At 44.5% G+C, this 17,084-nt stretch overlaps 1 protein-coding gene across 3 annotated transcripts; it reads right to left on the bottom strand.

Moving 5' to 3' along the window:
* Positions 1-1,261: 1,261 nt before the first annotated feature.
* NOB1 (NIN1 (RPN12) binding protein 1 homolog) lies at positions 1,262-9,991 on the bottom strand. 3 transcript variants are annotated; one of them, XM_072636457.1, is made up of 9 exons: positions 9,819-9,991; positions 9,542-9,674; positions 6,444-6,577; positions 5,966-6,037; positions 5,689-5,820; positions 5,351-5,587; positions 4,685-4,782; positions 2,356-2,500; positions 1,262-1,818 (listed from the first exon to the last, which is right to left on the bottom strand). In XM_072636457.1, exons 1-9 carry the CDS (start codon positions 9,879-9,881, stop codon positions 1,549-1,551), a joined length of 1,284 nt encoding a protein of 427 aa, XP_072492558.1. In that variant the 5' UTR covers positions 9,882-9,991; the 3' UTR covers positions 1,262-1,548. The 3 variants fall into 3 exon arrangements, with proteins under 3 accessions (XP_072492558.1, XP_072492560.1, XP_072492559.1); XM_072636459.1 differs by having other exon boundaries at positions 9,556-9,674; positions 9,819-9,907; XM_072636458.1 differs by having other exon boundaries at positions 9,309-9,674; positions 9,819-9,897.
* Positions 9,992-17,084: the final 7,093 nt, after the last annotated feature.

The raw sequence follows: 17,084 nt of genomic DNA on the forward strand, positions 1-17,084 counted from the left end.
CATCTCCTTTTCTCCTCTTTCATTAATCTTTGTATCCTCCTGAATCTATGTACATGTTCTATGTCCTGCGGTGGACTCTGAGCTCCTGGAAAGGAGGGGCCATGTTGCTTTCATCTTTGCTATCTGGAATATTCTGTATGTGGAAACTTCTGTCTTGGAACTGATGAACTCCCCATTAATTTAATATGTATGCCTAGAACATTCTAAGTGCTGTAAACTATGATCCCAAGCAGAGAAAACACCCCAAGGTACAGAGCCCCCAAATCAAACTCCAGTATCCCCAACTTCCTCAGCCAATGAGCTAATTGTAAAAGATTCCTACGGAAGTGACCAATGACCGTTGACCACCACCTCGCTTTGCCCCACTGTATGGGAGAGTAAGAGAAAATGTTTCACATCAGTTCTGAAAGAGTGCTACGGCTGACCGCAGATCTCTTCTAAGAGTTGACTACTTTTCACACTACCACAACCACGGTGGAATGGAAAGTTCTGTATCTGCAGCTGGACCTGGGTTTGAAGTCTAAGCCTCAGCTTCAACATCTTAAAAGGTGAGGGGGTTCTGGGCCAGATGACCACTAAGGTTTTTCCTCCTAGCTCTAGATCTATGATTCTATAAACAGTATGAGAACTTCATGGTGTTTAGGAGGAATGTGACTCCTTTTTTTCAGATAATTAGGTACAAAAAAGCTACTACGTACCATATATCATCACTCACTGTATAAAAAGGTAAACATGAAATGGCCTGAACTGTTTACAACACACTTCTTTTTACTCCAATCCCACTGATCCTCCATTGTCTTTGGCTCAGCCTTGTGACTTTATTAGTAAATAGGTTGTAGTCAAGCTCGCTCCACCAAGGCAGCAATCTGTAACCTCAGTCTTAGTCACCAAGGGTGCACTGAGCAGTGACCTATGCCCATGATCACAAAATACATTAGAAGTTGAATCTGAGCACAGCCCACCCCATGCTGCCTCTTAATCTGAAAAATACCCATCAAAATGTGAGGGCCCCTGACGTGAAGGAGATGGCCTGTCATCATTAAAGTAGGCAGAGAAATGTCTTTCAATGGATTCAAACATGACCCACAAAAGGCACTAATGTATACTCATCTTACACAACGATACCCACAGCAGTTTCACTCTCCGTGGCACTAAAACATTCAAATGCCTCCAAAGTACTCTTTACCATCTCTTCAAACTAGAGTTGGCTGAAACAGATGTCACCTTTGGCTGCCATAGATGCTAAGAAATAAAAGAGGTGTTTAATGAAAATAAAAAGCACATGAACAGCATATTTATTAGAAAAATACTAGGAGATGGGCAATCCCCCTTTAAACGTACATGAGAATAGAGAGGTGCAGCAGGTGCTTTCCTTTTTTTACAAATTCCATTTAAAGTGGTCAGGGCAGCCCAGAATTCACTGGAGATAAAGCCAATATTCAGTTTCATGACAGAACTGTCCTTAAGGCTACATTCCAACATAACTCCTGACCCATTCCTGCTGGAAGCAGCCGTTCAGCCTCATCAGTGGTGCTGCCCATACTTCCTTCATCTCTTTTTCACAAATTTCTTTGTTGAAGCATTGGGGTTCAGCCGCCTCCGTCCAGCCCCCAGCGCACTGTCTCTGATCTGGAGTGTGGCCGCCCGGCTATAGATGTCATTCTCTACGAAGGGAGACACCCCCGCTATGTAATCAGGATCGAACACATTGGTCTTCTGCCTGGCCTTCCGGGACAGTCGCTGCTGTGGGAACCGCTGGTCCTCCGTCAGGTGGGGGTTGTTGGCATGCTTTCCTCCTTTGGGAGCAGGCAGGGAATACTACACACGAGAGGAGAAAGCCTGTGAGACTCGAGGGAAGGCAGAACCCGAGGAGAACCTGCTATGTGCCCCACATTCCTGCTGTCGGTCAGGTACTTCCTCGTTATTTGGGGACAGTTTTAGTTTGTCAGAGACAAAGGAGAAAAAAGAGGCCAGTTCAGAGTCCCTCCCTCTAGTACACATGACTACTGTACTTATCTTGGAAAAAATGTACAGAGAATCTAAAGCTCCTGTCTATGGAGACCTGACTCACTTTCTCCATCCCCTCCCTGTGGTCAATGTGTGGTTTCTCTCTTTCTGCACCACAGCCCGGGGAACAGACTTCCTGCTGTGTACCCCTAAACGGCCCCTGTATTCTGTAGGCCTCAAGCAGCCTGCAGCCTGCAACAATTCCTGGGTGACTGACACATTTCTGCCTGTTAATTTAAATCCCAGTGATGCTAAAAACTGAAGTCCTGGAGCCTCTAAGAACATCCACTTCCCAAATCTTCCTACCAACTCTGCTCTGATGAAGCAGGTAATGAGCTGAGCACCTACCCGAAGGCCACGTGCATTCAGCACCTTGGGGTTCCGGGAGAAGTGCATGTGAAGACTGCCATCGTCATTGACTGTCACGGCCACTTTTTTCAGTGTTCTATTTCCACAATGAGCACAGAATACCCTGGTCATGTCGGAGGTAGTCCTAGAGGACACAGAAGGAAGTGCTTAAGCTGTGGGCAGCAAACACACCCACTTGGGAGACTGACAGTGTGGAAAAGCTTCTGGCAAAAGAGCTAAATGGTGACAGACACATCTGTCTAGAACGTCTAAAGGTTCTTTAAACAGCCCCTACACCAAAGGCCTAAGACCCTCTACATTCTTCCGGGAGGTGGGCATAAAGATTCTATAAAAACAATTGGTGAAATGGAGAGAATTAACAAATTATTACAATATCACGGCATTTCTTCAAGAGACAAATACTTACAGCCCAAACCCCTAAATGTCAGTTCAGGAGACATTTCTAAGAAGTGAAACACTTTTTTTGGCAGCCAAGGGGTGCCACAGTACACAGAGCACCAGTCTGTGTCTGAGCCAGGTCTTAGACACTCCTTAGCTGTGTGACCCTGGGCAAGTCACTAACCTTGTTTATCTCAGGTTCCTCATCTGTAAAATGAGTTGAAGATAGAAATGGAAAACCTCTCTAGTATCTCTGCCAAGAAAATCCCAAATGGAGTCACAAAGAGTAGGACATGACTGAACAACAAAGCACTCTGCAAAGAGTTCCCTGATTATTTCTATACTTACTATGTGCCTGGGATTGTGAGAATATGAAAGCAGAGAATACAATCACTGTACTTGAGACTAACAGGAAATAATAGAGAATCCAGATGAGAGATCACCCAATCCCTACAACATGCAGAATTTCAATAAAGTGCAGCTGGCATGGTATGGCTGAAAAGAATGCTGGACTGGGTCAGAAGGCCTCCATTGTGGCTCCAGCTCTGCCACTAGCACCTGTCACTGCTGCTCTGGGACTGTTTCCTTTTTCCGTAAAGTAAGGGAGGTTTGAATTCCATAACTGTCCCCAACCCCAAGTTCCTTCTGAGTTCATTTCAAATGTCCCCTCCTCCAGGAAGCCTCCTCTGATCCCCCAAATCAACCCTGATTTTCTGTGCCCTTATATTCAGTTTCAGAATTCTCCAATGCACCTACCAGGTAAGATCATACCTGCCCATATTATTGTCTTACCCCTCATCTGGAAGATAAATGCCTTGAAAGCAGATATAGTCTCTGACCTAACCCGTCACCCCTCCCTAGCACTAAGTAAAGTGAGCCATGTATACATAATGCATGCCAAGATGCTCCTCACACCTCTTATGCAGAGTTAAGAGGGTTACTCACTTGTGTAAGCACTTATTTCTTATGTCCAGAGCTGATTTCCTAAGAATGGAGATCTTGCACAAGCTCTCAGGAGAATGAGCACAAATTTGGGGAACTAAACTTATTAGAAATATAAAAAGGTTTACAGAAAAGATAATTCCAGATATACCACTACTGTCCATCCATACTACAGCAGGAAATAAAAAGAGTAGCTGTCTTAGGAGGAAGAAGACTGTGTACGACGGAGGGCAGACACTGCTCCCCACTAACAGACATACTGCATGGTGGAGGAAAGGGCCACTGCTTTACTTATGCACCCTGAAAGTCCCTGCTGGTGTCTTTCAAAGGCTAAACATGAGAGAGGACTGGATGACCTACTAGTGGAGTGCCACCTGGCTACTACTTTAAAAAGTGTGTGTCACCTTTATCTGAGATTTTAAACTAGTTTAAATTTCTTCCTCTGCAAATGAGAGCAGTGGCCTAAAAGTTTCCTTACATTATCTTCTACCACTGTCTACAAAACAAATGGGAAGAAGAATGGCTGCAGCTCCCCATGCTAAAGTGCTTCCTTTCCCTAGGTGCTTGCTTATTACCCTGTGTGTCCCAGGTGGGAGGACTGCCTGGCGCTAGCTTGGCTGCACAACTTGTTTGTCTTCCTACTCCTCGACTAATCCCACATCCTCTGGCATGCCAAGTGAACATTCGCAGAATTCAGCATGTGGCTTTGTTTGTGTTTGTTCAATTGAACCGAAGGACAAAGTATTTATACATAATCTTGTACTTTTGTTTGTCCAAGTCTTGTGGCAGTATTCTCCTCAGACCTAGAGATTGTTACTGCGCAGGCAGTGAGCTCTACTTCCTCCACAATGCTGCCACATACAAACACTACACTAACTTAGCAGTAACGGACTCATATCAACTCCCTTCAAGCATTGAGGGTTCTGCCACAACAGGTATAAGAAAGACCAAGCATCTCCTCATCTAAAATTCAATTAGCTCCACGTACTTGAAGCAGCCATGACAACGCAGTATGTAGCTTCTGGCCTCTCGGATGAGCATCCCATTCACTGCCAGCACATGGAGCCCCATCTGGAGCAGAACATTCTGCAATCAGAAAGTTCAAACAGAGTTGAACCTCACAACACCCCAATGAGTCAAAACAGCAAAAATAGGGGGATATGCCTCCCACCCCTGTTATCATTTGAGCAGGGCTTTCCTAAAGAAAAGTGGGTTTAATATACCTTACCAAATCCATGAGACTGAAGAAAAGGGCACAGAATATTTCCATAGTTTCAAATGCTTTTGTGTGTGAGGGCTATGACCATCCCTATGAATAGAATCACCAGTTTTCCAAGGACTCGTGTCTATATAATGGTATCACTTAGTTAAACTGTTGTATGGACCAGTTTAAAGCTTTGATTCCTCATTCATATTTCAGGGTTTAGTCAGATTTTAAAGAAAGTGTTACCACAAAAACAGTGTATTTGATTATGAAAGAATATGGCTTATGTATGCTCAGATTTTATTAACTCATGAGACAACTGCCAAAGCATTCAAGTCCCAAAGACAAAAAGTGAATGAAATGTTCTTTGATAAAGTAAAAGTGAGCCACAAATCAGAGTGGTAAACCTCCCAAAAGCTTAGCTCAGAGATTGCTTATTTATTACCTTACCTGCATAGCAAAGTCTGTGGTTACACAGCCAACCTGGACATTATCAGGACTATCATACTGCCCCAGTTCTTGCTGGACTTGTTTAATATTGCTGGGTGTTATCCATCCTCCATCTTCTTCTTCATCTTCATCTTCATCATCCCCATCCTCATCCTCATCCTCCTCAGCACTACCTTCACTCTTTTGTCCTCGTCCATTACCTTCTTCCTCACTTAGGACACTCTGTTCTTCTCCAGCCTAGAAAATTAAGAATTCATAAAAATACAACATATAGGAGAATTGAGTGAGGAATTACTAAGTTACTCTGCTGCCAGCAAGGATTAAGGGAGAAACCTCACCATCAACTCCTGAAGATCCACATCAATATCGGGCAAAGGGTTTCTCCAGAACAGAAAGGAATTATACTCTAGGTTCTCAGCAGGCTCGGCAGCAGGAGGCACATGACATACTGCTTCCTCTGGAAGTTTGGGCTGAAATTTTGACAAAGAAAATGACTGAGAATGGCAAATGAGAACGAGGCAGGTTTGCTGCACAGCAGAACATAAAAATCAGAGTGAATGCTGCCCACAGAGTGATGTCCTACATAGCCCCTCAGCAGTCAGCACAAAAGATTACCTTGGAAGGCAAGTGAAAACCAGGAACATGGAGAGGATTTTCTGGATGCAGCACTGACGAACTCACTTTAACCTGCAGTACAACAGGGACAGCTCTGAGCAAGAAAACAATGTGAGGACACAGCACCCACCTCTGCTCCCACACACACCACTGCACACGAAGCACCTTTAAAGCCAGAACTTGGCAGATGACCGTGAGATGAAGATTTACTTATTATACGTGGCAGGGCACAGCTCTTAGAAATACGGGATAACACTGCCCTACAGCCCTCAAGGAGGAATTTCAAGCAGACATGATCCCAAATTCACCAAAACAGTGATCAAAATGATCATGTTGGTTTACCAATCCCTGTGGGCAGTGAATTGCAGGCCTATCATGAGTTCAAATTTAAATTAAGAAAGCCGTTTTTCTTGACCTTCCCCAAAGAAAGACAATGACCCATCATTCGCTTCAAGCATGACCATAAGGGATCCTATACCTTTGCTTCTGGCTCTTTCTTCAGGTGAGCCACCCCCACAAGCTCTGCCTCCAACTGGTAAGTCAAGGCCAACACTTGGATATCTGTAGCTGAAAGGCTGGGGTAATCACCAGTCTTCTTGGAAAATTCAGTCACTATAAATAAGAGGCGACCACTCTGTTATTGGAAAGCATGTGACTACAACAGGAATTAACTAAAAATAGATAGTATTAAAGAAAAATTAAAACCTTTGGGAAAATAATACATAATATAGTACGTAATAATATATACATAATACTGGAAGTGATGTCAGATGTTTTTCAATGTGGTTAATTTTGAGAAATTGTTCTCTTTATTCTTTGTTGTATGAAATGGGGCTCTGGGAGGTAGAGGGGTTTGGATTCATTTGGAAATGTAGGTAATACAAAAACGAAATCTATCATCAAAAAAAATAACTTTTTCTTCCCTTACAGCTAGGAGCTCTGCCCACTTCAAGATTTTTGAATTTTACTTAAAAGTTCTTTGGTTTCAATTACAACCAACATGGAGAATTACTATCATCAGATCAGGTCAAAGAAAGAACAGTTTTCAGGTCTAGGAACAGGTTGTGGCTAAATAATGCAATTTAACTTTCCATTCTTCCAGGGAGATGACAAGTGGTCTGAGGAGAACAGCTCATTATCCACGGATCTTAGCTTTAGGACAGCATGGCAACATGATCAAAAAAGCAGCACGTCAGAGTGACAAAAGCCAAAACATTTGCCGTCTAACCCCTGACCTGTTGCTAGATAATCCCAATCTGGTAATCCCATGGCCTCGACTCTCCAGCTCATTCCTAAGTGTCTGTTCCAAAGTTTTGCTTCTCTAATTCTCCAACACGCCACACTTATGGCAGAGGCCTTTCTAGCAGCAGCTGTTCCATCCAGATTATTCAAGTCCACCTTCTTCTGCTGCTCTCAGCACAGTCACCTACTACCTCAGGAAATCAAACTGCCCACACACGTCTTCCTGTGCTCTCTCCAAAGCTTCTCCTGTGCTTCAGAGGAGGAGGCAGAAGATGAGGCCAGCCCCTCTTTCTGTACCCTCCTGTTTTCTGATGAGTGCTCCCTTGGATCACTGTTCTACCACCAATCCCGTATCTTCCATCTCTCCGAATCTAATGGACCAAGTCCTTCATCATCTACTGCCTATAAACTAGCCTTCTCTTACCTTTCCAGTCTTCTTATACCTTACTCCCCAACAAGTACCCTTCCATCCAGTGACCCTGGCCTCCTGGCTATCCCACAAATAAGACCCTCCATTTCTTGGCTAAGGACATTTCCTCCCATGCCCAGAAATGCTCCTCCTTCTTCACTCCAGACTTAAGTCCCAACTAAAATCCTACTTTCTGCAGGAAGTCTTCCCTAAACCCTCTGGATTCTAGTGCCTTCCCTCTGTTAATTATTTTCTATTTATCCTGTATATAGCTCACTTTGTGTATATTTGCATGTGGTCTTCCCTATTACACAGTAAGCTCCCTGAGGGAGCTCTTTTGCCTCTTTGGCATCCCCAGCAAGTATCACAGTGCCTGGCATACCAGAGGCCCTTAATATGTGTTTATTGATTAATTTTAAATACATACATTTCACTTTACCCTTCCACTTCCTCAAGCTAATCTTATCTCTCTACCTTTGTTAACCTACTAGAATTAACTTCACTCACTGCTAGTTCTTTACCATCTACTCACTTCTTGATATTTTCCTAGTAATTTGGTTTCTGTCATCAGCCCTCTACTGAAAAGTAATACACAAAGGGAGATGCTGTATTATCACTGACCTGCCTTTAATTTTCAGCAGTATTATCTATCTCTTCCCACTCCACCCCCCTCCTCCCTTGGTTTTCATGGAGAACTATCTCAGGGTTCTCCTCTGGGTCTGTCCATCATGCCATCTCTTCTACTAGTTTATCATCTATTTCTCACTCCCTAATCAAAGCTATACCCCATGGCTACTCAGGGCCACCCTTCCCTCCAACACTACCTCTTGGTGATCTCACCAGCCCCCATAGGTTTTTTTATACTAGTCCTATGCAGATGACTCCCAATTTGAGATTAACAACCCTAATCTCTTTTCTGAAACAGTCCCAATTCACCAGCTAACTGAAGAACAACCTGTTTGCACCTCCAAACTCAACATGTCCAGAACTGTAGTTATTGTCTTCCACTCTACCTCCCACCTGTCCCAGTTAACCAGGTTCAACATCTTGTTCCCTTCTCCTGACAGTCCTCTCCCCCAAAACTGATCAATGACCAACTATTATTGAGTCTTCCCATATCATATCTGGAAATGATTCCCTTTCCCTAACTCACACTGTCCCTGATTCCTTGGACCATATTATCTTAGCCTATTAGCTGATGTCCTGAGCCCTGTCTGTCTCTTCTCCAATATTTCCTTCCCTCAGGTGCCAAAACCACTATCCTAAGCAACAGGTTTGACCAAGTAATCTCTAATATTTGCTCCCAAATAAAATATGTTGGTAGAAAGGAGGCACTGCCAAAGGCATAAAATACCAAGTTCCTTTGCTGGTGCTCAAAGCCTGCTTTCCCAGCCTTAGTTCCCATTATTACTCCACTTGACGTCCCAGCCCCACTAGACTCTGGCTCTCCTGAACTTTACACGCCACCTCACACCTCAGGCATCTGCACAAGTTATTTCCCAAGGCGGGGATGTAATGCTTTCTTGTTTCTCACCCTTTCAGACTCCTTTCCTTTTGCTTCCAGACCACCCTTTGGGTGGCTCATCCTCCAGGAGCCTTCCCAATCCCCCAGGTCAACATTCTCTCCTCCAAAAAACGTTCTCAGCGCTTTGTCTGATTTCTCCTTCGTCCTGTCACTTGTGTAATACGTACTTCTCTCTTTCTATCCATCCAGCAGCACTTATTCAGCGCCTACTGTATTCCAGGTACTGGGCAGTTCAGGTGCTAGGGATGCTGTCCCTGCCCTGAAGGACCTGCCGTTCACTCTCTTAAAGAAGCAGACGCTTCTGCCCCGCGGACTCGGCCCGACCACGTCACCCCGCCCAGGTGAGGGACGCAGGAGAGGCGTCCCGGAAGTCCAGGTGCAGGGGAGGGCCCGCACTCACCCAGCCTCACGTACTCGGGGCAGGGCTGCTTGAAGTGCAGCTCGTAGGGCAGCACGGCGAGGCGCCGCCGGGTCGCCTTGTCGCGGATCTCGGTCACCACCTCCCGGATGGTGTAGATGGTTTTCCCGATGTCCTGCGGGGGGTCGGAGGGTCAGCGAGGGGGCGGGGGAGGAGCGCTGCCTCCCTCCCAGCGCCCCCACCCCTCCCCGGCCCCAGCGTTCGGGAGGACGCCCCCCATCTTCCCTCCCCTCCGCTCCCGGGCCCGAGCTCCTCGTGCCTGCAGCGCCGCGTCCCGCAGGAAGGCCCCGGCGTCCGCCACAACGTGCTCCACCCGCACCATCTTGACCGGACGTGGCGTCAGGACGTAGCGTCAGCACGCTGCGTCAGCACGCTGCGTCAGCACGCCCGCGCTTGCGCAGTCTGTCGTAGCGCCGGGAGGAGACGAGAAAAGCCGGCCCCGCTCGCTTCCCCAGCACGTCTCCCCCTGCTGGCTGGAGGAGGAAAGTCCGGGGCTCCGCCCGCTCCCCGCCCCCCTCGCGGAGATTCGGCCTCCTGGTCTCCGCTCACGGCTCCTTGAGGGCAGCGCGCTCTTTCTCCTCTGTTCCCGGGCTTAGCGCGGGCTCTGGCCCGCAGCAGGCGCTTGTTGTCAGTGCTGGTCCTCACTTAATGAACGCGCTCCGATGGATCCTCCCCCCCCTTATTCACGTCCTTGGTTATTGATCTGTCTCATTACTCGCCCGTCCCCTAAGCCAACGTCGGGTCTTTCTTGTTGGCGGCCGTCCCGTCCTGCCTGACTTCGTGACCCCGTTGGGGTTTTGTTGGCCAAGGCTGGGGCACCACGAGCTGTCGGGGCTTCAGGGGGGCTTGTGGTGGGACGCCCCACAGACCCCTCCGGGCCAAGGACGCACGTACATGAGAAGTGAGGGCATTGGGGGCGTGGGGCAGCAGGTGGGCAGGGTGGGTCTGTCATCAAGTTGGAATGTTGGGGCTGGGGGCAGCCCTACCGGGTCCCACCCAGGCTGGCGTGGTTGGCCCTTTCCTTCTCCAGCTCATTTTACAGATGAGGAAACTGAGGCAAAAACGGTTCAGGGACATTCCCCAGCATGACAAGCTGGCAAGCGTCTGAGGCTGGTTTTGAACTGACTCCAGTTACATTAGATTAATGTTGCATCTAACAAATACCTATCCTTTGTTACTGGATCTAACATTTTTGGCAGAAATGCTCCTGGGTGTCTCTGCCCTCCTCTTATTTGTGCCAGGATTCCCAAGGCCACCCCTTTCTGGCCCTCCCACTCTGCAAAGAAAAAGAAAAACCTAAACTTATTATCTTTTTACTTTAAATACATTGTCTGGCATCAAATATATTGATCTAATTAAACCTAAATCCAAAACTCTCAGCTCTAAGTTGCTTACTTGAGATTTTTTTACTTTCTAATCTTCTGCTTACTTCCACCAAACTTTAATAAATTCTAACCTATCTGAAGCATTAAATTAAGAATGACACATTTCACCTATTCACAATTCCAAATACGACCAGAATGAATTCACTTAACTTTCTGTTATTTCCCATTACACTAAAATTTCTTCTTTTGGGTGAGGCAGGAAATGGTTAATTGGTCGCTAGCATGCCTCTTAGGTCTGAGGGAAAAAGATTTTTTTTTTTCCTTTCTCTCTCTCCTTGTCCCTCCGCCCCTCTGAAACTAGTCTGGAGGGGCTGAAGAAAGGGAGTAACAGGAATTTCAAGGACAGTTCAGCTCAGCCTTTCTGCTCCTGCTGGCTGGCTGGCTAAATTTACAGCCTTATCAGATAAAAACAGAGACACACAGACTTTCATTCACACAGAAATACCAACACAACATATACAGACAAAACATTTAACAGAATAGAATAGGACATATAGGTTTAAATTTTTGTCACACCCAGTCCTCGGAGGAACCATATTTGGGCCAGATTGTGCCTCCTCCTCCGATGTCTTTTCACCCCATATGAAACAACAATACTTAATCATCTTCTTCTACATTCTTTTTTTCTATAATTTTGGTAATTCATGCCAATTTTGTAATCGGTTTCCCAAGGGACTATTTACCAGTATTTTTTCCTGACTCCACTCCGAAGCTCTATTCTTGGACTGCTTTTGTCCCATTTTGGTCAAGGGTTGTTGCCAACACCTCCGAGTCTGAGACTCAACGAATTATGCTAGCTCCCTTGCTAGCTCTCCTGCTAGCTCTCTTGCCAGCTCTCAGGTGAGGGTCGCCCGTCACCAGCAGTCACCCAGCAAACGTTTTTGGGGGAGCCCTTCACCCTGGGGTCCCGCAGTCCACTAATTTGGTTGGGAGTCGTCACCTTCTCCCCGAGTCTGTCTAAGACTCAACGAATTGACCCCCAGGCCCCACCCCGCGCTTACCGCTGGGTCGTATACGCGTACAAGTTGCCTGACTGCAAACTTCAACACCAAAAATTACAATCTGAGGAGTCTTCACTAAGTCTATCCCACTCAAAGATAACTTAGGAGGACTGCAGGATAGGTCTTTCTCATATGAGTAATAAGGGAGGGCAACCCAGGCAGCAACTAGGCAAGCCAGTGGGAGGCCTCTAGCCCCAGCACAGATCAGCAACCTGGCTCAGCAGCCTGCCATAAAGCAGATGGGCTGTGAGGCCTCCAGCCTGGATGTAACAGGTGAGCTGTTGTAGCAAGCCAGTGACCAGGCCCTTGGCTCAAGAAGCTTGGGAGAGTGCCCCTGTGCCCCAGGAGCAGAACTCAACTTTATAATTCATGAAATGGGATAGAAAGTGAGCAAAAAAAACCCCAACCAAACAAAAAAAAACCCTGACCATAGAAAGCTAGTATGGTGAAAGGGAAGATCAAAATATAAGGCCAGAAGAGGAAAACAGTGTCAAAATGCCTATTTGCAAAGCCTCAAAGAGAAATATGAATTTCAAAAAGTCCTCCTGGAAGTGCTTAAAAAGGATTTTAAAATCAAATAAAAGAGGCAGATAAGGTGTGTGTGTGTGTGTGTGTGTGTGTGTGTATGCATGTGTATTGTATGTGTATATATATTTACCTGTATATGTTTGTACATATATTCTACCTTATATTTAATAAAAATAAAGATTTGTTGAATTAAATAGAAATGCTAAAAAAAAAAAGAAAATGCTTAGTAAATGCTTGTTCATTTGCTCACTCACTCACTCATTAATTAATTTAGCGATTCATCTCTTCATCAAACTTCAATAGGGGATTCTGTGCTGCTCAGCAACATGACCATTCTTCCTTTATGTATTTCCTAGCACACTGCCCTCAATGACTATGCCAAACCTGTTTTACCCTTTTCATATCCAAGTCCCTATTCTATCCTTCCTCTGTCCTGCAAAAAAATTCATGCAAAAATATTTCCTAGTTTGAAAAAAAAAAAATCAATCCTTACTTCATTGGCAGCATCTTCTAGCAGATACTTATTTCCCTCCTTTTTTTCATAGCTCACTTAAAAAAAAAATGGTATGTACTCACTATTTCCACTTGTTTATTATGTGTGCTTTTCTCCAACCCATGGAAATCTGGCTTCTATCCCACTATTCTGCTAAAACAGCTTCTTAAAATAGTTACCACATGCCTCCTAATTGCTTTCAGTAGGTGGCTTCATACCTTAATACACGTGTCTGAAGGAAGCTTGCTTTCTCTTCCCACTCTACCCCCCGAAGGAATGATATTCCAGTCAAACCAATGTCCTTGTCATTCCCCAAACATACTTTCTGTATTTTTCCCTTGTACTCATACCATTTCCGCCTGGCCAGAAAGTTTTTATATTTCTGCCTACAGAAATTCTATCCTTATTTCAAGACACAGTTCAGTGCTAACTTTTCCAGCTTTTCAGGAGCTAAGGAAGCAGCATTGGGTAATGGAAAGAACGCTAGGTTGGGAGCTGAGACACAGGGGTTACAGTTCCTAAATGACTTTTAGCTCTGTGACTGTGAGCAAATCATTGCCCCTAGCTGTGCCTCTTGATTATAAAATGAAGGGGTTGCCCCAGGATCATGGGTTCAATAATAACTCTAGTGCCCAAAGGGACCACTGCGACCATCTACTTCAATCCCTGCCAATATTCTGTCCCCTAACCATGTGTGTACCAAAAGTCTCTGACCTGGGATTGTCTTTTTTCCCTCAACACTATATCTTTTAACTGATGACTTCATCAACTCTTAACTGGATGACTGTAATAGTCAATTTATCTGACTTCCCAACCTCAAGCCTCTCCCCATTCCAATCCCTACTCAACATATCAGCCAAAGTCATTTTCCAAAAGTGCAGGTCTGACTATTCCTATTCTAGTCAATAAACTCCAGGGTCTTCCTATCTCACCTAGGATTAAATACAAACTCATTTGTCTGGTCCTTGAATCCCTGTACAATCCGGCCCCTTCCTATCTTTCTAGTCTTTTCCATCACTCCCTCTATAGGTTGTGCTATTGAGCCATACTGGCTTATTTGCTATTCTGTACCCATGATGTTTCATCTTCCCTCTCTGTGCCTCTGCACTAGCTGTCCCTCATGTTTGGAATTTGGGCAGTCCTCCTCCTCACTTTTGCCTTTTGGAATCCCTGGTTTCCTTAAGGATTAAATAAAGCACCCTCTTCTACAAAGTCTTTTCTGATTCTTTCATACTCCTAGTTATTAGTACACTCCTTACCAAATCATCTTGTAATGTGTATGTATGTGTGTATATCTATCTATTTTATCTATCTATCTATCTATCTATCTATCTATCTATCTATCTAATCTCTCTTTGTTTCTCTCCCTCTGTCTCTCTCTCTTTCTGTCTCTCTGTCTCTGTCTCTGTTTCTCTGTCTCTGTCTGTCTCTCTCTCTGTCTTTTCCCCCTTATGGAACCCCTAGGTATCAATGTACATAGCGACAGCCCAGAGGTGTGGGAGGAGGGGAGAGCAGAATGAAATGAAAATAAGATCTTACTTTCTTACTCTCTCCTCCATCCCTCCAGGTAATAATTTTAGCTCCAGCGATCAGTGTTTATGCTCTCAGCTATATCCTTGGTTACAGCAAACTCATTCTTCTAAGTGAAAAGAAAGTAAACACCCAAGTGTTTAAAGTTCTGCTTGTTGGAAGAGTTATAGAATCATTCACATAACTAAACAATAGTTTATTAATCCCCAGGGATCATGTAGTCCTTCCCTTCAAGCTGAAAATTTGAGATAGAGAGCTTCTAGCCTGTACATCCTGTGAATTACTCAGCCAATTTCTTGGGCCACAATTAAAATATCCAAGCAAATATGTGTCTTAGTTGACTTGAACTTTTCTGCAGAGAAAGAGCAAAGGTCACTATAAAGAGCTGGGCAAGGTGGTGCATGCTGTTGGGGAGACGGAGGCTGGTGAATCTCTTGAGTTTGGAAATTCTAGGCAGAATAGGGCTAAGCCATACAGTTATCCAATTAAGTCCAGTACCAATATATTGAGTCCCTGTATCAGTAAGCAACTGATGCTTATATGCAAGACCCCAACATACACAGGGGGGTCTGCTAACACAGGTTCTTTGATCTGCTTCTCTAAAAGGAAAGGCAACTTTTGAGGAGTTAACAATCACTTTAATCAAGCATACATATCATTCAGTTAGTTCAGAGGAAAAAGTCAGCACCCTGAACTTCAGAGAAAATACAGAGAAATCGAAGATCAACAGACATGGCTTCCTCTGTCTGACCATAATCAATACATACATCACAATTCAACAAAGAGGTCCAACTGTCTATCCATAGTTACCAGAGAGGCAAGCACTGACAACTGGGTTTTCAAAGCTGGGGGGGGGGGGGCAAGGCGGCTCCTTAGAGGCTTCCCAGAGTCTCTCATCTGGCACATAAACCTTCTTTCAAAAACTAAGCCCCAAAATAAAACCGTACCTCAGAGTATTTATACACTTTTTAGAGCCAGAGGGCATCACATCCCTTGAGAACCAGTGCTTCATTAACAAAAGGTGTACAAATCTTCCCAGGCCCGACCATAGGTGGGAAAGATCCTCCTTAATCACATTATTTAGGGGCATTATACTTCTTGGTACAAACAAAAACAGCAAAAGATCCTATTTTGCTTGCCCTCACAGTCCCCAAGAGCAAAGGACTAACAAGCAGCCTGAAGAGGGGTGAACTGGCCTACATCAGAAAAATGGATTAGGTCAAAGCTTCCTGAGCAGACTCTCCAATTACCACCATTGTCTTCCCTTGTCCCTGTGTGTCTGTTGTTAAGGGAAGTCACTATACGAAAACTATGGTTGCCCCATCTACTGCCATGTGGATCCCAACTGCTTCTCTGCCATCTAAGACACAGATTTCTACTCCTAACATGCTCACTCTCCTACTTTCTCTCAAACTTTGCAGACTTGCTGAATCTCAAAAGTTCTGTTCCCAAATCATGTGATATTTCTGTCAAGATGCTGACTTACATGTTCCAGGAGACTTATAGCCTATGGAGGCTACTTAGTCTCTGAGCCTGATTGTGTTCCAGGGATTAGGAATTTTTCAATTCCTTTCAAAATCAACTGCAGGATCTTGGCATCTAAAATACTACAGCATATAATATGGAAATGTTTTGCATGACTTCAGAAGTATAATTGATATCATATTGATTACCTTCTCAAAGAGTAAAGGAGGAGTGGGAGAGAGATAATTTGGAATTCCAAATTTAAGGAAATTAATGTTGAAATTTTTTTATATGCAATTGGCAAATATCTAATGAGACTTAAAAAAATACTTCAGCATAGCATCAAGTGTATCAGTGCCAAACAGAGCAAGGAGGGTTAGCTAAGAGTCTCAGGCAATCACCCTGGATTGCTATTACAACAATAATAGATACGATAGACTTTCACACTATGCAAAACCTCACTTGACAGTTGTTTTAGTAGCCAGTATCTAACTGATACACTCTGTGTCCATATTATGCCAGAACATGCATAACCATAATACAAAATGCATAACAACAAACAAATGTGAAGCAATGATAAAAGTAGGTCTACTTAAAAGCAAACAAAATAGTAAAGCTATGCATGTTGCTAAAGCAACAAATGTAGTGACAACACAGGCACAATATCAACACAAAGCAATTAAGCCAAATGACCAAAATAACAATGAAATACATACTAAGTACATAGTAACATGCATCAATAAATACACACACAGATACATTCAAGATACTGTTTCAGGGTAAGCATTACTGTTTGGGTATCTGTGTAACCTTTTGAGCATCTTCACCTGGGTTATATTAAGATTGTTTGGTCCCTGGCTGGGTAGCCTTAGCTCTCCTTGTGCTGGCTGACCTGCCCGACTGATCAGAAGCCTTATCAGAATTACTTTTGCTGTTGCTTCATTTCAGTCATGTCCGACTCACTGTGATTTGGGATTCTCTTGGCAGAAATACTGGAGTGGTTTGTCATTTCCTTTTCCACCTCATTTTTACAGATGAGGAAACAGGAGTAAGTGACTTGCCCAGGGGTCACATAGCTAGTAAGTGTCTCAGCCCAAATTTGAACTCATGAAGGTAAGTCTTCT

Source organism: Notamacropus eugenii, chromosome 1 (assembly GCF_028372415.1).
Source record: "Notamacropus eugenii isolate mMacEug1 chromosome 1, mMacEug1.pri_v2, whole genome shotgun sequence".
In the NCBI taxonomy this organism is placed as follows: domain Eukaryota; kingdom Metazoa; phylum Chordata; class Mammalia; order Diprotodontia; family Macropodidae; genus Notamacropus; species Notamacropus eugenii.

Excerpts from the sequence above, each read along its gene's own strand:
- NOB1 (XM_072636457.1), bottom strand. The coding sequence starts at position 9,881 with ATGGTGCGGGTGGAGCACGTTGTGGCGGACGCCGGGGCCTTCCTGCGG. Across the intron at positions 6,578-9,541 it reads CCCCGAGTACGTGAGGCTGG|TGACTGAATTTTCCAAGAAG; the intron begins GTGAGTGCGGGC and ends TCTTATTTATAG. Across the intron at positions 1,819-2,355 it reads TGAATGCACGTGGCCTTCGG|TATTCCCTGCCTGCTCCCAA; the intron begins GTAGGTGCTCAG and ends TCTCGTGTGTAG.